The following is a 25,783-nucleotide window of genomic DNA, read 5'->3' as shown; positions in this document are numbered from 1 at the left end:
GGAAGGATGCCATCTTCTCGTGTCATCTAACGCTCACCCTTCCTGGAGCTGACGTTCTGGCCCCCTGAGAAGGGACAGTTGTTCCGCATCAACGTTGTTCCCCATGCAGGGAGCCTTCTGAGACCCCCAGGACCACCCACTGGGCAGAAGCCCCGCGGTCCACACTCAGCAGGGCAAGGAGTCTGGGTGCAACTCCTGCTCTGCTGCACGGCTTCCACCAGACATCTCCTTGGTGTTACCTTCCGTGGTTTGGTCTCCTACTTGGGCCTTGGATTCTGCCGCACCACCTGGCTTCAGAAGTACATTCTGTTTGCCAGCAGTGGGATGCGCTGAGTGGGGCCTTCCTCTCCAGATGCCAGTGCAGGTGGGCCGAGAAACAGGCCTGCGCAGGTGCACCACGCAGACGGTGTCTTTGGATCCTCATTCACGCCCCTCAATTCGAGGGTGGGGACACTGAGCTTCCCAAAGTTCCGGCGACGCGGCGACGCGCCCCGGCACTGAGCAAGTCAGGTTGTCTCTTTCCCAAGCCCCAACCGGCGAAGCGCTGCGCCAGGCAAGAAGGACTTCTTTGGCCGTGAGCCTTGAGCGTCCCAACTTTGCCAAGGGACGTGGGGCCCACCTGCGGACCGGTTTCCCCTGTCCACGCCCGTCCTCCGCCAACACCCCTCTTCCAGGGAACACCCGCGCAGCGGTTTCAGGTCCCGGCAGACAGCGGGTGTCCCCGGCAGCACCACCCCGTGCGTCCGGGACTCGTGCCCCGCCCCCGCCGTCTGGCCGGGGCCGCCAACCTCCGGGTCCCCGCCTCCGCCCCCGCCCCGGCCGCCCCGCCCTGGGCCGCCAACACCCCGCCCCGGGACCCCGGCTGCTCCGGCCTCCCGGCTCCCGGTTCCCACCAGCTCGGGCGCACGCCCTCTCCGGCCCACCGGGCGGGGCCCGTCCGCGAGACCCCGCCTCGGGGTGCAGCGCCCCCGGCCCCGAGTGGCCGCGCGGTGGCGCGGGCGGGGCCCCGCGCGCCCGGCTCCAGTTTCGGCCCCGCCCCCCCGGCGCCGGCGTGACCCCCCTCGGGCGCGGGGCGGGGCCCACCCCAGCTGGCCGGGCGGCCCCGCCTCCCGGGCTGCCCCCGGCGCTCCGGGCGCTATAAGAGGGCGGCGGCCGGCGGCGCGCCCTGCGTGGAGCCCGGGGGGGAGCGAGATGGTCAGCCGCCGCGGCGCAGCAAGATGCTGGATGGGCCCCTCCTGGCGCGCTGGCTCGCCGCGTCCTTCGCGCTGACGCTGCTGCTCGCTGCGCTGCGCCCCTCGGCCGCCTACTTCGGGTAGGTGCCCCTCCGCGACCCGGGCCGGGCGGGGTGGCCTTTGGAGGTGAGCGGCCTGGGCCAGGTGCCCGGTGTCGGGGCTCGGCGGGGGCCGCAGGGCTGCCTGGAGCTGTTGGTGGGCGGCGCGCGCGTCGCTCGGGGAGCCGGCCGGTGGGCAGAGGGGGCCGGCGTGCCCGTCGTTCTTACCCCGGGCAGCGGTCCCCCGGAGGCGTCCAGAGACCGGCACCGGGTCCCGACCCCGTCAGGCCGCCAGGCTCTTGCCAAACGGCTCGAGCCTCCGCGGCTCCTGCCCACCCTGACGGCTCGCCCCTCCTCTTCTCGCGAAGTTAATTTAACAACAACCGAAAAAAAAAATACGTACAAAATCCAGATGTTCCTTGCACTGAGCCCCAAAGGGGGAAAAAAAAATAACTTCAAGCTGCAGGAATTTATTTTTCTTATGCTTCGCCTCGGACGCCCGTCCCCGCCCCCGGCCCGCGGGCGCGCGGCTGTCGGCTGGGTCCTGGGAGCCGCAGGGCGGCCGGCTGCGCAGGGCCGGGCGCTCGGCCGAGGCCGCGAGCGGCGCCACCGCCTCCCCGCAGCCCCGCGGGGTCGCTTCCCGCGGCCGCACGTCTTCTGCCGCGGCAGTCTGCGGCCGCCTGTGGTTTTGGCGCGTCTCTCTCCGCCTTTCCTTCCTTCCTTCCCTCCCTTCCTCCACTCTCTCTCTCAGATCTGGGATGTCCCAGCCGAGCGACTTTTAGGTATCCTAGCTGTGCTGGGCAGATGGGCGTACGGGTCCAGGGGGCGCCCAGACGGGACCCCGGCCCGCGCGCGGCCCTCCCTGCGTCCCGCCCGGGGCGCTGCCCCTGGAAGCCGAGGCCGGCCCCGCCTTCCCTGCTCCAAGCCCTGTCCTGGGCGCCCCGCGGCCCCTGCGGCCGCTCCCCGGGCCGCCGCCCTCCGCCTGCCGGTCACCTGTTCCTCGCCCCTGGCCCCAGCGCCGCGCTCAGCCGCCTGGCCGGCAGAGGGCCCCGTTGGCCCAGGAATCTGGCGCTGGCCAGGGCAGGGAGAGGCCGGCAGGGCCGAGGAGCCCTGCAGGTGTATCCTGTTCTCAAAGAAAATAAAATATTTTCATGGGAAACTTTCCTTTTGTGTTTTTCTTTCTCCCCCTTTCTTCTTCTTCTGTTCCTTTCTCCTGGGTCCTCTTCCAGGGTCAGCTGCATTTCTTTTCCGTGGAGCCCCCCACCCCCTGGCCCTCCCTTGGCTCCCAGAGCTGGGCCTGCTGTGAGGCGGACTTTTCGGGGTCCAGGCTGTGCAGAAGCTGGCAAGCCCCGCAGAGGCCATCTGTGCAGGGCAGGAGGGAGGGTCATAGAGGATGGACGTCTGGCCACAGGTCCAAGGTGAGTCACCGGGCGGCCTGTCAGCCAGCTGTGCCTTCCCACTCTCCTAGCTCCAGCCACACGGGACAGCCCCCTGGGCCTCGGGCACGCCTGCCTTTGCTCAGGCCTCTGCCCTGAGTCTCCCCACTTCTGCTCCCACTGGCTGGGGCGTCTGGGCTGGGGGCACCCCAGCAGGCCCCCATTTTGAGCTGCTCCCGTCCCGCCGCAGGTCTTCCCTCTCTCCGAGCACTCAGCATTCTGCCCCTCTGGAGAGGCCGTGGGGGTCTGCTGTTGTCGATGTGTGTATGTGTTAAACAGTCGCCTCCTCGGAGGAAATCCACCCTGGTGCTTTGCCGGCAGTAAGTGCTTCCCTCTCGGCTGCTTCCAGGCCCCAAGGACCCACGGGGCCGGGCTCTGCTGGGGTCACTGGGGAGAGGTGGTGGGTGGAGGCAAGCCCCTCTCCGAACCAGGAGGCAGGTGCCAGCCGGCTGGGTGGGGGAGTGTGTGTGCCAGGAACGCCGAGAGCCGGGAACATGGTCGGGGAACCCCGAGGCGGAACTGGGAAGGGGAAGCCAGGCCTGGGGGCCTCCCAGGCTGGGGTCTGGGCCTCTTCTGCCAGGTACCAGAGGGAGTCAGAGGAGGAGGGTGAGGCGGTGGGAATGGCAAGGGCAGGGGCCCTGCCGGACCCCTCCTGAGCCCAGGAGTGCGAAAAAGAGTAGGAGGAAAGAGCTGCTCTCCGGGTTTCTCCTTCCCCTTCCCCCTCTCGGAAAGCTCTGCCTGGCACCGAGGCTCCAGTTACAGCCCAGAGAGGCTGGCCCGGGGAGGCGTCACGTGGTCGGCTGGGAGGGGGCCCTCCTGCCCCTCCCCCAGCCTGCAACCCAACCCCTGGCTGCCCTGCTCCCTTCTGCCCTCCTCCGCAGCCTTCCAGCCACCGGGCGGGCAGGTGGGACCCCTTTTGCCAGGGAAGAGGACTCTCACTTCTCTCTGCCTGCCTCTTGGCCGGGCCCCGGCGCCTCCTCGGCCCGGCCGGGGCATCTTGGCTTGATGAGCAGGTGGCATCTCCATCTGGTTCTTCCTGGGGCTGTGGAGATGTCCGCTCCAGGGGCTGGAGATGGTTTGGCTCCATGCCTTTCTCTGACGGAGGGGTGCACCTGAGCCCAAGCAGGAAGGGGCTGGCCCAAGGTCACATGGCTAGTTTGGGTTGTAGATCTGCTGCTCCTCTCCCTGGAGATTGCAGAGGGTGGACCTGGGGCTGGGGGGCCGTGTTAAACATCGGTGTCACCTCCGTGGGATGGGCTCCGCCATGCCCTGCCCTTCACGTGGCGTTTGAGGTCAGGTGAGAGGGGGGATCCAGAAGGGCTGTGTGTGCTGAGATCAGCAGCATATTCCTTCCAGGGGGGTGTTGAAAAGGGGAGCCCCAGTCCCCGGGGCCAGCCGCCCTCTGGCTCTCCGTGGATGTGTCTGGAGGGACTCGTTGGGATCCATCTCGGACGTCTCCCCGGCCCTCCATCCCACAGAGGGGGTGTGGGATGTCAAGAGTAAGGCCCGTGGCGGGGCAGGGCCTGGGCCCCCCGCTCCTGGGATTAGGGCTGCCCAGTTCCCCAGGACCTTGCCGCCCTGTTCTTCGAGATCCTGGGAAGCCTGCCAGCTCCCAGCCGGGGCCCTGAGGGAGGCTGGGAAGGAGAGAGCTGGCCAGGCTTAGCAGACTTGCATCACCGCCTGGGCCTAGATGAGCTGTGGCCTGCGGCTTCCAGCAGGGCTGCTTCCTTTAAAAGGAGGAGGAAAAAGTGTCTCAAGCCCGGAGGCGGGGCCTGCGTTAATTAACCAAGGATCATTTGCAGGCTGCCTGGGGGAGCAGTGGGAGACCCGACAGTGGCCAGGCTGGCAGGCTACTCTGGGTCTGCTGCTGGTCCCGGCAGCAGCCTGGCTGCCTGCACGGAGGAGGAGGAACCAAACATGCCCTCCAAAGGCACACCAGACAGCTGCAGCAGGAGGCTCTGGGAGATGATCTGGACGGCCGAGAGGCCAGGCTCACTCTGGAGTTCCATATTTGGGACCAAGCAGGCTCTCAGGCCTGGTCTCCTTTGTATTGAGAGATGATTTACACACCATACAATACACCCCTTTAACGTGTCACTTCAGTTGTTTTCAACGTAGTCTCCATGTTGTGCCACCCACTGTCTTAATTCCAGAATGTTTTCATCATGCCCAAAAGAAACCTCAGACCTGTTCAAAGTCACCCTCCATCTATTCTGGAGATTTCTTATAAATGGAATCATGCAGTACGTGGCTTTTCGAGTCTGGCTTTTTTCACTTAGCATAGTATTTTCAAGGTTCATCCAAGTTGTAGAATGTACCAGCATTTTATCCATTTTTAGTGAAAAATATTATCTAGTTGTTTGGAGATACTGTATTTTACTTAACCCTCTCATCCTTTGATGCCCATGTGGGTTGCTTCTGCTTTTTGGCTATTATAACAATGCTTCAGTAAACATCTGTGTATGACTGTTTTGCATGGACATGTGTTTTCAATTCTCTTGAATGGTTCTCAGTTCTTTAGAATGGCTGGGTCATGTGCTAGCTCCGTTTTAACTTTTCAAGGTTATTGTCTGTGTTTTTCTGGGCGGGAATCAGTATCTCCTTGTGGTTTTGATTTGCCTTTCCCTAATGAGCAAAGAGGAAAGAGGTGGAACACTTCTGGTCATTTGCATATCTTCTTTGGAGGTATATTCTTTCCAGCCCTGTGCCCATTTTCCACTTGGGTTGTCTTTTTAGTTTTGAGCGGTAGGATATGTTCTCAGACTGAGAAGCACCTCCTTCCTTGACCTGTAATCTCGTAATCCCTCTGTTCCCGTCCTGTGCTTGAGGCCATGCCCAGCCTTGCGAGGGCTCTTGGCAGCCTGGGCCTTTGCAGTGGGCGCTCTCCCCTGCACAGGGGCAGCCAGTGTGAAGGTGGCCGCCGCCTGCTCCCTGACTTCTGGGCTGGGAGGTCTTTCTGGAGGCTGGCGCAGCCCCTGACCTCAGGTGCCCCCACCCTGAGTGGCTGCTGTAGCGGGCTGCTGTGCTTCTGGGGCCAGGTCTTGTGAGAGGCAAGGAGGGAGCTGTCCTCCACTGGATGGTCAGGTGTGGCCACACTGCTTCCCGGCTGCCCCATGCCGCGTGGGGCTGTGCACGGCCTTCGGCTGCCCGGAGGAGGTCACCCAGCTGCCCTCCTGGAGGGGAGCGAGAAGCACCAGGCCCCTTCCCAGGCGCAGAAGGCGTGCCCCCAGTGGCCTGGACAGTGCGGCTCCCTCAGGCGGGGGTGGGAGCAGCAGTGGGTGGCTGTCTGTGACAACTGGGCTCGAGAGGGGGCGCGTGGTGACCGCCCCTGGAGAGTCGGGGCAGGAGGCCCAGGGCTCAGCCCACCCTCTGGGTGCATGCTGGGGGCTGAGGCTCCCCTGGGTTTCACATCATCGGAAGGCACAGGGTGTCCTAGAGGCTGGGTTGAGAGCCTGGGGTTTGAGGGGGATGGAAAGCAGCATGTCCAGGACAGTCGCCCTTCTGGGAGACGAGGGGGATGGCGGCCCTGTGGGCTGAGCGTTCTGAGTTTAGGGGGACACCTGGGCTTGTGGGAAAGAGCGCCGGGCTTCCGTTTGGGGTGACGGCTACCAGCCCGAGGTCCTGTCCATGGAGCCCCCTGGCAAGGCCACGGGAAAGCCTGTGACTTCAGCGTGGAGGGCAGAGCACAGGGCATGCGGGGGAGTCAGCAGGGCCCAGGTCTCTGCGTGGGGAGCCCTGGGGGGCGGGGCCCGGGGGCTGGCTGGGGCACCCCAGGGGGCCTCAGAGACCCCCGGGAAGAGCAGGCCAGAGGGGACTCGCCCTGCAGGGTTGGGGAGCGCAGCCTCAGGAGGAGCCCATGGGGCAGGGGAGGCCCCAGGCCTGGAGGTGGGCAGTGGGCAGAGGCCTGGAAGGCTGGGGGAAGGCGGAGCGGCCGGGCTCCACCCAGCTGTGGCCTTGATGCACCCCACTTTCCCCCCGGGACCCAGGCTTTCTGCCTGGAAAGGCCGCGGGTGATTTTTCCAGGACTGCTGCAAGAGGGTTCAGCGGCTCAGACTGCGGTGCCCCATGGGGACTGGGAAGGCGGGTGGGGGTGTAGGCGGCTGGCTGTGCGGAGCTGTTGGGGCAAGCCGCCTGACCCCGCCGTCGATGGGGGGCATCTCAAGGGTCACCTATTCCAGAGTCCCCACCCGTCTGCCCTTCACTGGCCCCTCCTGCTGGCAGCTCCCTTCCAAGCCCACGCCTTTGGGCATCCTGGGGGCGGGATTCCTCTGCCACCCGCGTGTCCCATCACCTCCCCCAGCCCCGACGCCCAGGTGGAGTGGGCGCAGAGGAGGTGCTTAGCACCCCGCCGGGGCCGGACCCTCAGGCCCTCGGCGAAGGGCCTGGCCGCCCAGCAGGGAGGCTGGACCTCGCCCGCAGAGCTTCCTGGTGGGATTTGAGGTGCGGGCAGAGACGCCCAGAACCTGGCTGGCCTCAGCTGTGCGAACAGATGGCCTGCCCACAGCCGCCTGGCCTTCCTGCTGCCGGCGGCCGTCTGGACAGGGAGACAGCTGGGCTAATCTCGCCTCCGTCCCTCTCCACAAACTCCTGCGTCCCACTCGTGTGGCTTTGGGTCCCCGCCCAGGCCGCAGAGCCCCGTGGGCAGTGGGCCCCAGAGGGGAGCGGGGCCCCCCCTCCCCGCCCCGAGCTGCCAGGGTGGCCCTCTGAGGACAGGGACAACCTCCTGCCCCCACCCCCTGCTGGCTCGTGGGGTTTAGTCTTACAGGGAACGCGCACAATAGGAGAAGTGTGTGGATAAGGTTTTCCTCCTAGGAAGGAATGCGTGCACACAGATCCCTTGCGGGGAAGGTCTCTACCCCAGGGGGAAGAGATGAGCTGATACCAGGCTGGCGGGCGGGCGGCCCAGAGGCGGGGACAGAAGGGCTGGCGATCTCTTTCCTGGCCGGGGAAAGCGACACCTGTCGCGCAGGGGCTCAGGCATGGAGCGCCTTCTTAATCCTTGGCCCGAGGGGGCACCCCTGGCCCCCTTTGTGCATTGTCGAGGGGGTGGGGGTGCCCGCTGCCGTGCCCACCCAGGCCGGGCAGGGGAGGGGAGCATGCAGGAAGAGGCCCAGTTGTTAGGGGAGCTGCACTTGGCCTTGTCCTCCCGAAGCTAGTACCTAGTACCCAGTCCCGAGCAGGAGGGGGGCTGCTTGGACAGAGCAAGCCCTGGGGCTGAAGGTGGGGTGTGGGGGAGACTGGGGAGCCCTCCTCCTTCCTGTTTGGCCCCCACCTGTCCCTGAGGGCCCCCTTCACCCTCCAGGCTGTCACCTCCTCCAGGAAGCCTTCCTGGACAGTCCCCAGGGCAATTGCTTTACACCGGTGTCAGTTCTGGAGGCCGGAGGGGCCAGGAAGGTTTCTCTGAGGGTCTTCTCTAAATGGTGCTTCTTCCTTGCCCAGAGCTCCCATGGGGGTTCAGACCCCTCTGCTGCCGCTCCTGCACTTTGGTCTCAGTAGCCTTCCCTGGCTGGCTGTCCAGCTGGGCCTGGGGCCCAGCACTCCTGTCCACGGGCTCAGCCGGCCTCCCGCTCTGACCCTGGGCCACGGCACTGGCTTCACGGGCTGCCCCACAGTCAGCTGGGCAGGTGGGCACAGCCGGAGGACATGCTGCCCCCTCCAGGACATGGGACAGGAGGGACCGAGGGTGGGCGGGCCGCCGGGGGCTTTGGCGTCCTCGAGGCGGCCCCATCAGGGCGCCTCCGGGCCACGGGGGACAAGCGCCTGACCTCGGATTGGGCTGGGTTAGGGGAGGCCTTGGGGAGGTGAGGTCTGGGGGCTGTGAGTAAGCAGGCACGTGGATCCGGCAGGAGCGCGCCAGGGGCCTGGGTCGGGCCGGAGATGAGCCTGTTTTTCCTGTCGGGGCTGACCGTCCCAGGACATCTGTTCCCGGGGCAGGCAGGTGGCCGCGCAGCAGCCCCCGTGAATGCCGGCAGGGGTGGGCGCTCCTCCGGGCTGTCCCACCCCGTGACCTGCAGGCCCAGGGCTCCGTCCACCCTCCCTGCACCCACCCGGCGTGGTTCCCGGGCTGGGCTCTCGCCTCTGCCCGCGGGCGGAAACGCCGTGGCTCAGCTGGCAGCCGCTCGGGCCCGGCCCGGCATCCCGGCCGAGGGAATGGAAAAAGTCAGACCTCAGGGCTGCGTTTGTTTTCCTTAGCGATACCTGGGGAGACGGAGCCAGGGGAAGTGGCTCGAGGTCTGGCCTGGGAGGAGAGGCCGCCCGAGGCTCCCAGGAGCCGAGGACGTCAGAGCTGGCGGGCGCGGAGGCCTCCGTGCCAGCCGGCCCCTCTGCGCACACACAGGTGCCGGCGCCCTGGCCCCGCGTCACCCCGCGGTGGGGAGCTGGGCTGAGCCGCCCTCCAAGTCGCAGCCCCGCAGTCTGCGCCCGGCCCAGCACCCTGTGGGAACGCGAAGTTCCAGGGCGGGAGACGCTGCCTGGGGCCTGGGGAGGCACAGAGGCTCGCGTTGGCCGCGGTGGAGGGACGTACGCGTGCCGGGAGGGGAGGGTCCCGCGGCTCCCGACGCCCGCTCTGCGGGGGACTCGGGTGTCTCCTTGTTGGCCTCTGCTCTCCCCGTGGCAAAACGAGGGGCCCTCCCCTCTGTCGTGCCTTGTGACAGGGCACGGGGTGGGGCTCCCTTCTGGGACTCGGCGAGGGGGGATTTAGTCCAGGCTCGGCCCCCTAACGGCAGGGGGGGCTTGCCCAGCCCCGGGGGTCCGGGCCTATCTCCTGGGGCTCAGGAGGAAGGAAGCTTGGCCGCACTGTGGACAAGAACCCGGGTGGGAGGCGCTCGTGGCGTTGTGTCTTGGAGGACGTGAGGGGACGGGTCCTGCTGGGCTGGGGGGCCGCCTTGCGGAGGAGGGTGGCGTGGCTCAGCGGGCGTTAGCAGTTCCTGGAGGGTCCCGTGGAGTGGCCGGAGCTGAGCCGTGGCCGGTGTCGTGGGGGCGAGCAGGCCCCGTGGGGACGCAGCCTGAGTGGCCCTGGGCTGCCGGTCCTCCTCATCGGGCGGGACCACCCTCTGCCCTCTGTTTCTGTGGTGCTCACCCGTGGGAGGTGCGGTGCCCGCCCTCTCCTCGCCGGTGGCTTTGGGGCAGGCTGGACTGTCCTCCGTCTCTCCGGGGACAGGACTCGGGCGGCTCGTGGGGCTGGGCCCCGCTGACGGCGAACGGAGCGGGATCTGGCGCGCAGGGAGGACAGAGGGTTAATCTCCAAACCAGTTTCCCAGCGTTGGAATTTATTTTGATTTTGTTACACACAGAAATTGAATGCCGCCTGGTGGGGCTGAGGTTTCCTTGGCAAGGCGCTGTGGCTTCTGAAACCCCAGCCTCTTGGGCTCCGCCGCCCGCCTCCCGTCCCCTCCCACCCTGGGGTTCCCGCTCCCGCCTCGCCGAGCGCCGGGTTCGTGGGCACGGCGGCCGTTTGGGTGGCCGGGGCCTGGCTGGCAGGCAGAGGCAGAGGCAGAGGAGGGGGGCGCCGGCGGGAGCCCCCCGCCCCGGCCCCACACAGGAGCCGCCCGGGGGCCTTGTTCGGCTGCAGACGGGCCGACTCCAAAGCTGCTCCTGGCCCTCGGGAGCGGGAAGAGGGTCCACGGAGCCCGACAGCCAGGCCTGTGGCCCTTGGGCTCCTGGGCCAGAATGACCTCAGGATCCAGCAGGTCTCAAGCCCTGGGCCAGCAGGGGAGGGTCCCGCCCCTGCCTGGCCTCCCGAGCCCCACTCCCCAGGGCTCATGGCGCCGTGCACGGAGAGGCTGAGCGCTGCAGGCTCGGGTGGGTGGCCACCCCACAAAGCACGCTCTGCCTTCTCCTAGGACCGTCCTGGTCCCACGGGGGGCCGGCACAGAAGCAGCTGATGACCACACGCCACAGACAAGGGCTTTGCCGCCCGCTGAGCGTCACTGAGCGTTTGCCCGGCGGGGCCCAGCGGGGTGAGCCGACTGCTGTGCGGACACCCGCGGCCAGTCATGACAGGGGCCGGGCCTGGGCGCCCCTGCTCGGGATGAGAAAACCGGGAACGAGCCGTGGAATGGCACAAGCTGGACTTCAGCCCTGCCCGGGTGGCTCTCTCCCAGGAACACTTCAGTAAAGGAAAGGAGTTTGGGGGCGCAAGCCATCCCCGGAGGGAGCGAGCAGGTGAGGGAAGGCTGCCCCTTTACAGGTGGGCGTGCAGGTGAGGCGCAGTCCACGTCGACAGATTGAGCTGGTGGTCTGCGTGTGCACCAGCCCACCTGCCCTGCCTGGGCACTGCCCCCCCCGCCGGGGACCTGGGGCGGAGCAGGCAGCTTGCTAGCCTGGAAGCTTGGTTTCCCCGTCTGGCCCCGAGCACAGGTGTGGTCAGACAGCCCGGCTGTGGAGGGCTGCTTCCCCCGCTGGTCTGAGCTCACTCCTTGGGGGCCTGCCGCCCTTCCCAAGTGGAACCGGTCCTGCCTGGCCTGGCCGTGTGCGGCATGGCCTGTCTGGGGTGTCCCTCTTGGTCCAGGCTGGTGAGAGCTTGCTCCGACTGCGATCGCCCTGCCTCCCACGCTGGGCCCCAGCCCTGGGGAGGGGGCTGCTCACGACAGCATGGCACCTGGCCCGTCCCCTTCCCCCAGCCCTGTCCTTGTGCCCTGTGTCCCACGCCATGTGTTAGACCAGTGCTGTCCTGTGGAACTGTTCTGCAGTGATGGAAGTGCTTTACATCGGTGCTGTCCGGTGTGGCGGTCTCCGGCCGTGTGTTGGACAGACTGTTCTAGAACGTTCTTCCATCGTTTCCCATGGCCTGTGTCTTTCTGCGTGTGTGCTCCTCCCTTGCATAATGGAGGAGGGATTGGAGCCAGACTGCAGTAGCCTTGGGTGCCTGCCAAGGAGCGGGACATCCTGGTGGAAAATGGCGGCTCTGGGCATTGGGGACGGGGAGGGCAGCCCAGGGGCTGGCCTGGCACCTCGCTTGGACCATGATGGGGGCAGTGGCCAGTGAGGAGGCTGTTTTTGGGTTTAGGGCCTAGTCTAGTCCTTTGTGTACTCTTAGGAGTGACACACACTTGGCCAAGTTGTTTAGGTCCTCAGAGCTTCAGGTCCTTACCTATACAGTGCAGCTGAAAGTGCCCCCCGCACAGGCTGTTCAGGCTTACAAGAAAATATGTGTGGACACGCTGGAAATGCAGGCTTCCTGTTTCCAGTAACAGTGGTCCATGGTACGCAGACCAGCAATCTTGCTGACAGCGACTGGAACTGGATTTATGTATTATTTACTTATTTTTTTATTTTTAAAGAAGTTTCAGATTATGTAAAAGTTACATGAAACATATAGGGGGTTCCCATGGACCCTCTCACATTTTTGCCTATTAGTAACATCTTACATGAGTATGGTACATTTGTTACAATTGGTGAACAAATATTGAAGCATTGCTATGAATCACGATCTGTGGATTACATTATGGTTTACTGTATTAAATTTTTAAAACATCAGAGAGCTGATATAAATGAAGGGATAATAGGAACCTGGAGAAATAAAGTATGGAGATAGCGTTTGCCCTAAGAATGTATGCTGTGGCAAGTTGAAGTTTTTAAAAATCCCCGAAAGAGAAGGATTGTTTTTGAACTAATCCATCCCTGTGGTGTGGGGCCTTTTGATTGGACTAGTCAGTGAGAGGTGGGCCAGCTTGGGTCTCTGCCCTCTTGCTGGGTCTTGATATAGACAGAAACAGAGGAAGAGAGAGAAGCCACCATATTTGTTCCTGCCACGTGAGAGAGAGGACTCCAGTTTCACCCATAGCTGAGCTCAAGGAGAGATGCCTGGAGAGGCTCCAAGAGCTGAGGCCCAGGGAGAGATGAGACATGTGCCTGAGCCCATAGCTGAACCTGGGAAGAAAGTGGAGCAGCCGAGACAGAGAGGCAGCCCAGAAAAAGACAAGCCCTGTGCCTGGTCACCCACAGTGGCTCTCCAGGAGGTGGTGGGTTCTGGGAAGGAAGGCAGAGATGGACAGCCGTCTTCGCCGTGTGGCAGGACACCAGGGTCAGCAGGAGCTGAATTTGGTGGGAAAGCGCCTCTTACGGTGCCTTGAGTCGGACCTTGCACCATCATGGGACTGTCAGCTTTTACCTTGATTAATTTACCATTGTAAAAAGACCCCCCCCAACCCAAACCAAACCAAACAGATAACAGTAACAACAAAAAAGCCAACCCATTTCTGGTGCTTTGCATTGGCAACCCTTTGGCGAACTCAGACATATGCCAAACAAGACAATGTGAATCTTTGTTTTGATGGGTTCACAGGTGAGGGGAGCAGAGTAAGGCCCAGGGCCTGCCCAGGTGGGAAAACTCAGGACCGTCCCCAAAGCCACCTGGGACCCGTGAGGCCAGGCTCAGGACGGTGCTCTGGGAGGCAGAGGGAGACCTGCCCTGTGCACTGAGGGGGCGGGCCTGGGTGCTCTGCCTGGCCTGCGGTCTCCTGCCTGGCCTAGTGTTGGGCAGTCCGGGACTGAAGTATCCCTTGGAACCCAGCTGGACCACACACAAAGACACCCTTTTTGAAATCTGTACTAGATTCCTGTGGCTGACATAATAAATCACCACAACCGGGGTGCCTTTGAACAACAGACATTTATTCTCTTGTGGTTCTGGGGACTAGAGGTCTGAAGTCAAGGGGTGAGCAGGGCTGCGCGCCCTCCACAGCCCGTCAGGGAGAAGAAGGCTTCCTTGCCTCTTCCCGCTTCTGGTAGCCACAGGCACACTTTGGTTTGTGGCAGCACCACTCCAGCCTCTGCCTCCATCTTCACTTCTCTCTGTGCCTCTGTGCCTTCTCCTTTTCTGACCCTTATAAGGACACATGCCATTGGACAGAGGACCTCTCCTAATCCAGGACAGTCATATTTTGAGAGCCTTCCTGTTACTTTATTTTCAAAGACCCTATTTCCAAATGAGGGTCACTACCCTGGTTTGAGTTTTTTATGGACCCCCCAAAATTATGTTCTTAATCTAACCCATTCCTGAGTGTGTAAACCTATTGCATGTGGGACCCTTTGGTTAGATTCACTTAAGGGATCTTTTGATTAGATTGCTTAGTTAAGGGTTTTTTATTAGAGTGCAGGGCCCAGGATGGGTCCTAATCCTCTCATTGGAGTCTTATGTAAACTGAGGACTGAAAGCAGAGAAAGACAGCTGCCATTTCACTCTGCCATGTAACAAAGGACTCCATGATCACCTACAGCTGCAGAAAGATAGAGAACAGCCTCAGAATTGTAAGATTTTATCCCAAATACATTCCCTTTATAAAAGCCAACACATTTCTGGTACTTTGCTACCCCTGCAGCTTTCTCAAACTGTAACAGTCACATTCTGAGATTCCAGGCAGGCATGTATTTTGTGGGAACACCATTCAACCATGGTAGTGCTCCACATTCTTCCTGCAAATAATTTCTCACATACAATGACTAGTGCACAATCGAAGATAAGTAGGCATGCATGGAAATGAGACTACTACATGAAGACCCACAGAAATAATAGCAACAGACTAGTAAACAGAGCATCACACATCGAAGAAAACAGTTCTCACCAAGCTTAAAGAAGTAAATAAGCTTGGGACATCTGTGAAGATTAGAGACTGACCTGCCAAGTTTGGAAAAACCAGGTCGAATTAGAAAGAAGTTTGTAAAGTAATGCACATTTAAAAGGAAATTAGAAGAAATTAAAAAAAGCTAATTAGAAACATTGGAGAGTATTATTAAACTGGAAGATAAGTGAGAAGAAAATATCACAAGGAAAACAGAGAGAGGTCAAGAGATCTAGAGGGCCTAATAGAACATCCAGCATGTTAAACAGTCTCAGAAGTAGAAGATAGAAGCAGAATGGGACGGGGGTAGTGTCTGAAGAGAAAGGTTGAGCATTTTCTGAAATCGATTAAAGCTCTGCAGAAAATTCGAGAAGGCCAGCGTCTTCTGAAGCAGAAGGATAAAAATAAATTCGTACCAGAGCATATCAAATTAGAACTGCAAAACACCAAAGACAGAGTTAAAAAGGTAAGTCAGAGAACAAATACAGGCAACTTTCCTGTAAGTGTCCGGCTGGTGGCTGACTTCAGAACGGTGCCACTGAAGCCAGAGGCAGTGGAATGATACATTCAGTGTGAAAGAAAATAACCGTCAACCGAGGATTTGACACTCAGTGACTTTTTTTTCTAAAATGAAGGGGAAATAAAGACATTTTCAGATAAATTAAGAATTTACATCAGTAGATCCACGCTAAAGAAAAAATTAAAGGCTGTTCACTGTGACCGAAAGCAGATGGTCCTGGCTATACTCTACGATCAGGAGGGTATATGTAAGGAAATAGTGACCGTATAGAACAACTCCTTGTGGGGTCCTAAATATAGAACTCAGGTACACAATAGCATACCATTCAGGAGGGGTCAATCGAGTTGAATTCTCAGGGCCTTGTATCACCCAGAGAGGGGAAGGTATTGGCCAATGTTAGCTCATTCGTGTTATAACTTCAAGGATAACCCTAACATAGTAGAGAAGATTATAAGACCTCAATTAGCCAAGAGCAAAAAATGGGATAATAAAAGATATTCCCAAAGGAGGCAAGAAAGAAGGAAAAAGAGAACAGGTATGACCAATAGAAAGAATAAAACAAGATAGAAGATGGCAAACTGAAATCAGACATAACAGTGACATTAATTGAAAATGGATTTAATATTCATTGTAGGAAAGCAGATATGGGTCAAGTGATAGGGCTTCCACCTACTGTATGCAAGGACCCGGATTTCATCCCTGAGGCCTCCTGGTGAAAAAGAAGAAAAGTGTGCATGCACAGTGAGCCAGTGCCCACATGGCAAGCCAGGTGCCCCTGTGGTTGCCCACTCGGTGAGCCAGTGCCCACGAAAATGAGTCACACAGCAAGACGATGTTGCAGCGAGAGAGACAAAGGGGAAAGTCAAGGTGAAGCGCAGCAGAAGCCAGGGACTGAGGTGGCGCAGCTGACAGGGAACCTCTCTCCACATCAGGGGTCCCCAGGATCGAATCCTGATGAATCCTAGAGGAGAGAAACGAGACGAGAAGACAAAAAGAGTTACATAAGATCACACAGAGAATAGTCAGTGCAAAAACAGCAGGGCAGGGGGAGTGGAAGAAAATAGTGTCCATTGTGAAAGACTGAAATGATTGAGATTATAGTTACGTTTTTTATCTAAGCATAGACTGTGTTTGAGAGACATCCTTAAAACAGCATGGGGACATAGACAATAAAAGGGCAAAAGAAGAACACACAGATGCTTTGACCATGGGCCTTAAAGTAAACAGCAGTCCTCAAGAGAAGAATGTCCTGCTGCAATGAGATGCTTGGGACTGATAACCTGCGGCAGAATGAGGCTGAGCTTTAGCTGTGACTGTAGCAAGGACACTGGTAACTTAATGTGCATATTTTAGGAGAGAAGAGAAGCTAAAAATCACCAAACATTCACCTCAGAAGCTAGGAAAAGAAGAACAAGACAAATCCAAAGAAGTTAGAAGGAGGGAAATGGAGAAATAAGTGAAATAAAAAAAAAAACAAACACATTATAGAGAGAACAAATCCATCTCTTGAAAGAACCAGTAAAATACCTGTGACTAATCGAGGAGAAAGAACAGGCTCGACTCATCAGCATCCCTCCAGAGGGGACATTTGAGAATACACGCCATCACTTTCTATGCTATATGACTACAGATTTTGGAGACAAAAGCAAGAGAATGTTATGTGCAATTTCATGCCAACAAATTGGAAAATTTAGATGAAATGGATGTTTTGTCCATTTCCACAAAAACAGACTCAAGTTATAGAAATACAGACTAATCCTATAGCAATTAAAGAAATTGGGTCAGTGGGACTATAAAATGGTACGGCCATTTTGGAAAACAGTCTGGCAGTTCTTTAAACAATTAAACAAAGTCTTACTATATGACCCAGCAATTCCACTCCAACGTATATACCTGAAGGGAATGAAAACATATGTCCTCACCTGATCTTGTACACAAATGTTCATAATAGCATTATTCATAGTAGCCCCAAAGTGAAAATAACCCAGATGTCCATCAACTGATGAATGGATAAACAATATGGCATACCCATATGGTTTAGTTTCCCCATCACTGAAGAAAACACTCTACAATAGGTTGGCTTAAGCAATGGGAATTTATTGGCTAATGGTTTTAAGGCTAGGAGAAGCCCAAATGTAAGGTGTCATCAAGTGATGCTTTTTCCTAGAAGACTGGCACTCTGGAGCTGGCCGCCAGCGGACATTGGCCCTTGGCTTTTCTGTCACAATGTTCATGGCAGCCTCTTCTGATTCCTCAGCTTCTTCTCTGGGTTCCGTGGATGTTCAGTTTCTGAATGCTCCCCGTGTGACCTTCCCTGTAAGTCCCATCTCAGCTCAGCTTGGCCACACCTTACCTGAAGTAGCCTATCCAAATGTTCCATTTACAAGAGTTCACACCCACAGGAATGGGCCAAGTCTAAGAACAAGTTTTTTCTGGGGTACATAGCTCCCAATCACTACAGTCCACCTTCTAGACACTAAAAAAGACATGCTCTTTCCACCTGCAAGATGCATTCATTTCATCGTAACATCCCCAAAGGCTTAAGTCATTTCAGTAACAGTGTGAGGTACAAAGTCTCATCATAAGTGGTTATAGATGTTGTCTGTCCTGGGGTACAATTCCCTTCTATCTGTGGACCTGTGAAACCTGGAAAACAAGCTATTTGCTTACAGTATACAAAGGAGGGACAGATAGAGGGTAAACATTCCAATTCCAGAGGGGAGAGGTTGGAAGGAAAAAACAATTTCAAAACCCAGCAGGGCAAACTCTGTTAAATTTCAAGGTCTGTGAATCCTCTGTAAATCAATGCTCTGTTCCCTGGGCCTGAAGGGACAGTAGCCGCGCCCTCTCCAAGTACTTGTGCAGGAGCCATGCTCTTCCCAACACCAGGGTGTATGCCCTGCCCTCTTGGAGCACCAGGATGGCAGCCAGGCTCTCTGCGGATGCTGGCGCACGCACCCTACCCTCTTGGAGCAGGGGGTAGTGACCAGGCTCTCCGCAGACCCTGGGATACAGGCCCCACCATCCCAAGCCTTGGGGTAGCGGTACTCCAAGTACCCCCCTCCTAAGCGCTGGGGCAGATGGCTTGCCCCCTCCAAGTGCAGGGGGGACCTGTCCTTTCCACACACAGAGGGGGGTCCCCTCTCTCGGCCTGAGGAGTTCTCTTTGGTCCAGACCTTGCTTCCCATGGTTCTGCCCTTGAAGTCATTCTTCCTTCAATTTGTCCATTCTCTGTCCCTTTCAGTCCAGGTAGGCAGTGGTTTAGCCTATACAAAATTCACAAAAATCTTGTTGGCTTTGTGTGCAGTTCACAGGGGCCCAAACCATCTGACAATGGAACCTTCCACAGATCTTTCCTGGATATCTGTATTCTCAATTCTGACTTCCACTGAAATGACTGACCACTTCCTTGTTCAGTTAAACCCCCGTGAGGAGCCCTCTTCTCCAGGGCTTTCCAGAAGCTCAGGGGTGTCCACGACTGAGCTGTGTCCGGCCCTAGTCTTAGATCACACTATGTGGATAGGTTCAGAAGTTTTCAAAGAATTTCTGATTTCTTTGTGCTTAAAGAGTCCCCGCCCCCCCTCCCCCCCAGAGTATGCCTTTCCTCTTGCATTCCGTTATAAGCTTCAAGGAGAAACTAGGCTGCACCTTCCACGTTAAGCTTGGAAATCTCCTCAGCTACATATCCGAGTTCGTTGCTTTCAAGTTATGCCTTCCATCCAACACCAGAACTCAGTTTTGTCAGGTTCTCTGCCACTTCCAGACAAGGATGGTCTTTCCTCCAGTTTCCAAAAACATATTCATCATTTCCTTCTGAGGCCTCATTGGAATTACCTTTAGCATCCATATTTCTGCCAACAGTCCCTTCAAAGCAAACTAAGCTTTTTCTGTCAGGTACCTCACAATTCTTTCAGCCTCCACCCGCTGCCCAATTCCAAAAGCTGTTTCTGCTTTTTTTGTTGTTGTTCTTATTTGCAATAGTAGCACCCCCTTCTCCTGGTACCAAAACCTGTTGTAATTTTCTGGCTGCCAAAGCAAATACCGTGCAATGTTTTTTTGCTTAGCAGCAGGCGTTTACTGGCTCCCAGGTTTAAAGCTAAGAGGGGACCACAACAAGGTGCGATCAGGCAGCGCTTTCTCGAGAAGACTGTGGCATCCTGGGGCCGGCTGCCAGCGGCTGTTGGTTGGTAGCTTCTCTGTCGCTTGGCAATACAGATGGTGGCCTCTCCTGGTTTTTCCCTTCTCTCCCAGGTTCTGTGGATGCTCAGCTTCTGGTTGTTTCCTCTGTGTGACCTTCCCTATAGGCTTTCAGTAGAAGGATTCAGATCCATCCCTACTCAGCTAGGTCATGCCTGACCCAAAATAACTTCATCAAAACCCCCCATTGGTAAGCGTTTACACCCAAGTCTGGAATGGACCAAGTCTAAGAATGTGGGTTCCTGGAGAACATAGCTCTCAACTGCCATACCATACAATGGAACGTTACTGGGCAATAGAAAGGAATGAAGTACTGATACATGGTATATTCTGGAAGAACTTTGAAACCATTTCGTTAAGTGGAAGAAGCCATACACAAAAGTCCATGTGTTGTATGATTCTGTTCCCATGAAATGTCCACAGAGAGTGTGTTAGTAGTTACCAGAGGGCGGGGGGGAAAGAGAAGGGAGGGTAACAGCTAAAGTATACAAAGTTTTTTTTTGAGGTGATGAAAAGTTCTAAAATTGACTTGGAGATGGTTGGTACAAACCTGTGAATATGCTAAAAACCATTGAATTGCACACTTTAAATGTGTGGATTTTATGGTATGTAAATTATATCTCAATAAAGCCATTTAGAGGAAAAGAAATTGGATCAGAAAGAAAATCTTGCCACAAAGAAAAGCCTTCATGGCAAGTTCTACCAAAGAGTTCAAAACATGATTCTAATCTTACACAAACTCTTCCAGGGAATTCAAAAAAAAAGAATACTTGCGAATGGACCAAAACTTGACAGGAAGCGCACAAAAGAAGAAAATTACAAACACAGATGCAAAAATCCTAGACTAAATATTATCAGGTTACATCCAGCAACGTGGAAAAAGGATAAAATCCATCATGATTGGGTTTATTCCAGGAATTCAAAGTTGGTTTTAACATTAGAAAAACAATTTGTGTAATTTCTCATGTTAGATTAAAGAAGAAAAACATATCAAAAGATGCTGGGATGACATTTGATAAAATTCCATATCCATTTATGATTAAAGGAAAAAGACTTTCTGCAAACTAAGAACAGAAAGGAAACTCATTAACCTGATCCTCAGTATCTAAAAAGAAAAGTACCTTGGACATCCTGTGAAATGTCAGAAGCTTTCCGTGTAAGCTCAGAAATGAGGCAAGGCTGCCTCCTCTCTGCCTTTTATAAAATTGGGGTGGTGCCCACTGTTTTAACAGACCTCAAGATGTAATGACTTAAACCAAGTGCAGGTTTGTTTCTGTCAGGTTTTAGCGCAGTGGGTACATCTGTTTTGGAGCCAGGTCTCTCCCATCTTATTTTTCTACCCTCTTCTCCTGAAATATGCATGTGAGGCTCTTGGCGTGATGGCTCTGCTCCTTGCAAAGCCCATCCTTGTTGCCGGCATGGTTGAGTCTGGGTGGCAGAGGTGTGAACTCGGGCTTGTGGGAGGGACATGCACAAGGAGTCAGGGTCCTCACGTTCTGAGGCTCCCACCTGGAAGTGGCCCTCCTGGTCCTCCCATGTGCAGTGACGAGGGCTCAGCCCCATGGCCTGGCTTCCCGCACGGGCGGCTCATGTGGGCCTTTGGGGTGGGGCTTGGAAGACAGTGGGCAGGATGTGCAGTGTTGTCCAAATGCCTCTAGCCATTGCGGTAAGGCAGGGGAGACAGGTCAAGGATCGGAAAGGAAGACATGCAAGTCATGTTTTTGCAGACCACAGACTGTGTCCATGCAACAACCCAGAAGATTGAGAGATGAATTATGAAAAATAGCAAGGTGGCTCAATGCTCGATCAAGAGAGTGTTCGGTTGTATGCAGGTTAAAAATGAAATTTTAGAGAGAGATTTGATATTATTGTATGTTCTAGTCTGCTAGGCTGCCGATAGCCATATACCGGATGAGTTGGCTTCTGCGGTGGGGATTTATTAGTTTACAAGGTTACAGTTCTGAGGCTGCGACAGTGTCCAAATCGAGGCATCATCAAGCAGTGCTTTCTTCTGTCACGTGTCAAGCAAAGCACATGGCATGTCTGCTGGTCTCTCCCCTTCTCTTCCAAGTTTTGTTGCTTTCAGCTTCCGTGGCTTTCTCTCTCTCTGTCTGAATTTCATCCCCTTGTGAAGGACTCCAGTAAGAGGATTCAGACCCAGCCTGAATGAGGTGGGTCACATCTTAAGCTGCTATGCACCAAATATCATCCTACTTACCGCGGGGCCACACCCGCAGGCATGGGTTAACTTTAGTAACATACTTTTCTGGGGTCTATACAGCTTCAAACCGTTACATTGTGCAGGGAATCCAGGCCTCATCTCACAAACAGGTTAAGACCCCCAAGTGTGTACACCCATAAAACTTGAGTCGGGAATTCCTAAGCAAATGGGGAGAGAGATCAGGTTCACTGAAAGAAACTCAATATTAAAAATGTGATTTTTCACCACAGTCCCAATAAAACCGCTGTCGAGTGTGTGTGCATGAGGGTGACCTGATGAGTGAATTTTTAAAAGTCACCTGCAAGTGGGAAGAATCAAGTGGGAGGCGTTCCTTCACCCAGCACTAGAGCTTATCATAAATAAGACACCTCCACAGAGGTGTCGGCCCAGTCTCCAAGGACCACCCCACAGAGAGGGGCACTCAGAGACGAAGGCACACCTGCACGGTGGTTTCTGTGGCCCCGGAGGGCAGCAAGGCAATGAGCGTCTTTCTTGTAAATTGTACTGGGATAGGCAGGCATGCTTAGAAGGTGATGTCGGACCTCCAGCTAACATCACCTGTGGGAATGACTCCTAGCAGGATGGAAGCATGAAATGTTCAGGGCAAAAATGCAAACTTGGAAGATGATTTAGAGCGACACTTTTATGGCAGTAGAGGAGGGGTGGATTTCTAAAATGGATAGAAAAAGTAAAACACATACGGAGAAGATTGAAAATGGAAGTACGATAAAACTAAGAACTCTTGTTTACCAAAATGAAATGAGAGGCAATCCACTGAGTTGCATTAAATCATATATGGCACACCCCTAAACTGGCTGAATGCTCTTCCACCCTAATCACTGTGAAAGTCAGATGGTAGTGGTCTCAGGGCAGGGAAGAAGTACAGGAGCACCTGGGCACAGCAAGGTTGTGTTTCTTGAGCTGGGTGATAGTTAAAAAAGCATTTATTCGCCTTACAATTATTACATTCTACCTTTGTGCTATAGATATGTATATTTTTAAAGATTTATTTTATTTATCCCCCCCTCGCCGTTTGCTCACAGTCTGCTGTGCCCATTCGCTGCGTGTTCTGTGTCTGCTTGTTTCCCTTTGTTGCGTCATCTTGCTGTGTCAGCTCTTCGCGGGCACGGGCCAGCCTGCCTTCACAAGGAAGCCCTGGGACGTGAACCCAGGGCCTCCCATATGGTAGGCGGGGGCCCAACTGATGAGCCACAGCCATTTCCCCTGTGCTATATATTTTTTAAGCACATATCTTTAAAACATGCTAATGGCAAAAGGACGATAGTTGAGTATCATAAAGTGCTATGTTAGATCTCATCGTTCGATCTCATTGTTCTTTCTCTCTTTTTATTTATTTATTTATTTCTCTCCCCTCCCCCCCCACCGGTTGTCTGTTCTCTGTGTCTATTTGCTGCGTCTTGTTTCTTTGCCCGCTTCTGTTGTTGTCAGTGCCACAGGAATCTGTGTCTCTTTTTGTTGCGTCATCTTGCTGTGTCAGCTCTCTGTGTGTGCAGCACCATCTTTCACGCTGGGCCGCTCTCCTTACGGGGCGCACTTCTTGCGCGTGGGGCTCCCCTATGCGGGGGACACCCCTACGTGGCAGGGCACTCCTTGCACACATCAGCGCTGCGCGTGGGCCAGCTGCACACGGGTCAAGGAGGCCCGGGGTTTGAACCGCGGACCTCCCATGTGGTAGGTGGACGCCCTAACCACTGGGCCAAGTCCGCTTCCCTCATTGTTCTTTCTGGAGGGGAGATGGGGGAGACCAGTGGCGGGGAGGGAGACTGGCACCAGGTGAGCGTCCTTGTCTTGGGCTTGGACAGAAGTGGCTCCTGCGGCCTGACCTTCCTCGCTCACTGTGCCTGTGTGCCCCTGGGTCTCCATGGAGGGGCTTTTGGGCTCGTGGGCCCGCTGAGGGCAGGCAGGGAAGTGGTGCCCATTGCGGCCACCGCCGTCTGCTCACGTCCTGAGCTCTGCTGACTGCAGGCAGCCCGCCTTCCAACGTCACCCCTGCAAGTTCTCTTGGTTCCCAAGGAGCCTGGCAGCCGGGCCAGCAGCGCCGTGCCCACCCCTGTCTGGGATCAGGCGCCCACCAGGGGCAGCGGCAGCTGCACTGAGCCGGGGTGGCAGGTGTGCTGGCACGGGCTGGCGTGGGCAGCTGAGCTGGCTGGGACCTTGCTGGCCGCCTGACGCCTGAGGGGCTGGGGGGCTGCGACTCGGGGAGGGGTCGGGTTGGCCCGAACCCCTGCCTCATGCTCCATCTGTCTTGGCACCTTTTCCTTGCAGTCCTCCCCTGCCCACGAGGGCTCCTCACCCTCGGTCACGGGAGCCCGGGAGGGCGCGCATGCTGCCTCGTGTGCTTTATGTTTCATCTCGTCGTATTTCAGCAGGTCGTCCCCGCTCAGGTTCGATATGCATGACGTTCTCAGGAAGCGGAGGGGAGGGGTGTGTTTCTTCTGGCCTTGTCCCTCCTCCCACGTTGTCCCTCCTCCCAGATTCACCTGTTGGTATTAACCATGCACACAAACCCAGTTTGCAGAACCATCCGCTGCGTGTGTTTTGGCTTTTCCACTTTTCCACTTCGCGCCTTGGGGGAGTTACTCAGTATTGATACGTGTAGAGCCACTTCCTTTTTGAACAAATACTGAATATTCTGCCAAATGGATGGATCTGGCTTATTCAGCCATTCTCCTGTTTGTTTCTAGTATTTTAATATAACAACACTGTACTGATTTAATGTGCGAGTAGTGTATGCTTGTCCATCCCATATTACCCAGCAATCTGCATTTAGGTATATGTCCAAAGAGAGTGAAAATGGTTTCACAGGGAAGCAGACGTGGCTCAACTGATAGAGCACCCGCCTACCATATGGAGGGGCCAGGGTTCGATCCCCAGGGCCTCCTGACCCATGTGGTGAGCTGGCCCACATGCAGTGCTGCTGCATGCAAGGAGTGCCGTGCCATGCAGGGGTGTCCCCCATGTAGGGGAGCCCCATGCTCAAGGAGTGCACCCCGAAAGGAGAGCCGCCCCACGTGAAAAACGCAGCCCACCCAGGAGTGGCACTACACAGAGAGCTGATGCACCAAAAGATGACGCAACAAAAAAAGAGATGCAGTTTCCAGGTGCCACCTGATAATGCAAGTGGATGCAGAAGAACACACAGCGAATGGACACAGAAAGCAGACAACAGGGGGGACAGGGAGAGAAATAAATAAAAAAACCAATGGTTTCACAAATTCTCGTATTTCAGTGTTCATAGCACCATTATTCACAATTGGCTAAAGGTGGAAACAGCCCAAGTGTCTGTCCACAAATGAATGGATAAACAAAATGTGATATACACACACAGTGGACTGTTATTTGGCTGTAAGAAAGAATGAAGATATGAGACAAGCTGCAGCCTGGAAGAACCTAGAAAATGTGCTCACTTAGGGACAAATATTTTCTGATCGTATTTATAAGAGATGACTAGAAGTAGGAAGCTCGCAGACGTAGAAAGTAGATTAGAAGTTACTATGGAAGAAGGGGAGGAGGGAAGAGGAGTGTTTGGGGAAAAGGCTGCCGAAAGTATCTGCTTGCCCATTTTGAGATAATACATCTGTAGGCTATATTTCCAGAGAGAGAATTGGTGGGTCAGTTTTTAGTTTTTACGGATATGTCCATTTAGAATCCCAGCAATGTAGAATCCCACACTTTCCCTGACTCCATGGCAACAATCTTATCAGGTGCTTTGGCTTGTACTGATCTGATGGATGAACAATAATATATCATTATAGTTTTAATTTGCATTTCTTTGAGGATGGTTGAGCATATTTTCATGAGTTTTAAGAACCAGCTATATATTTCGTTTCCTTGAATTGTATCTTAATATCCTTTGTCTATTTTCGAGTGATTCCTTTTGTTACTGATTCACATGAAGAATATAAGTTTGTGCCTATGTATGCACATGCCTGAGCACACGTGTATGTGCACACATGTGGAGGCACAGAGAGCACACGTGTATTGCACATGTGTGGATGCACAGACATGCAAAGTTGGCTGTCGGGCTGGAATACGAGATCCAGACATTTTTTCAGATATATATATCATCTGCCTGTTTGTCTTTTGACTCTCTGTTCTTCCTTTGCTATGCAGAGGTTTGTGTACTTTTAGGTAGTCAAGTTTGTTAACCGTTTAAATGCCTTCTGGATTTGGAGTCATACAGAGAACAGCTTTCCCTATTCTACCAGTGTTTTTAAAGGCCTCTTAGGTTTTCTTCCTGCTCGCCTGTGGTTTCATCTTTTGCGGCGGCCCCTCTGCAATCCGGGTTTCCTCCCAGCCCGGGGGCTTTGGCCACGGAGCACAGCCTTCCCGACAGCTCACCCTCGCTCTCAGCAAGCTGTCCTGTTTGTTCTGTTAACCTGGTACCTCCTGGAAGGTAGCACCCGCTGTCTTCTCATCCCCAGGTTGAGTGCCCCCCCTGCTCCCCTGGCTGGCCACGTGCAGAGCCCACCTCTGACAGTTGTGAGGGAGCCCGAGGCGGGGTACCTGGGTGTCGTGACCTGCCCGTGGTAGGGGGAGAGGCACGGGAAGCCTGCA

The 25,783-nt window shown here is 55.8% G+C and overlaps 1 protein-coding gene across 1 annotated transcript in view; it reads left to right on the top strand.

The window, feature by feature from the left end:
• Positions 1–1,149: 1,149 nt before the first annotated feature.
• WNT9A (Wnt family member 9A) overlaps positions 1,150–25,783 on the top strand; it is a 50,080-nt gene continuing 25,446 nt past the window's right edge. The window contains exon 1 of the mRNA XM_023591262.2: positions 1,150–1,312. Coding sequence (XP_023447030.2) covers positions 1,218–1,312 — 95 coding nt within the window. The 5' untranslated portion in view covers positions 1,150–1,217. The remainder of the gene's footprint in view (positions 1,313–25,783) is intronic.

This window comes from Dasypus novemcinctus, chromosome 2 (genome assembly GCF_030445035.2).
Source record: "Dasypus novemcinctus isolate mDasNov1 chromosome 2, mDasNov1.1.hap2, whole genome shotgun sequence".
NCBI classification, from domain to species: Eukaryota; Metazoa; Chordata; class Mammalia; order Cingulata; family Dasypodidae; genus Dasypus; species Dasypus novemcinctus.
This window is presented reverse-complemented; position numbering and strand designations above follow the sequence as displayed.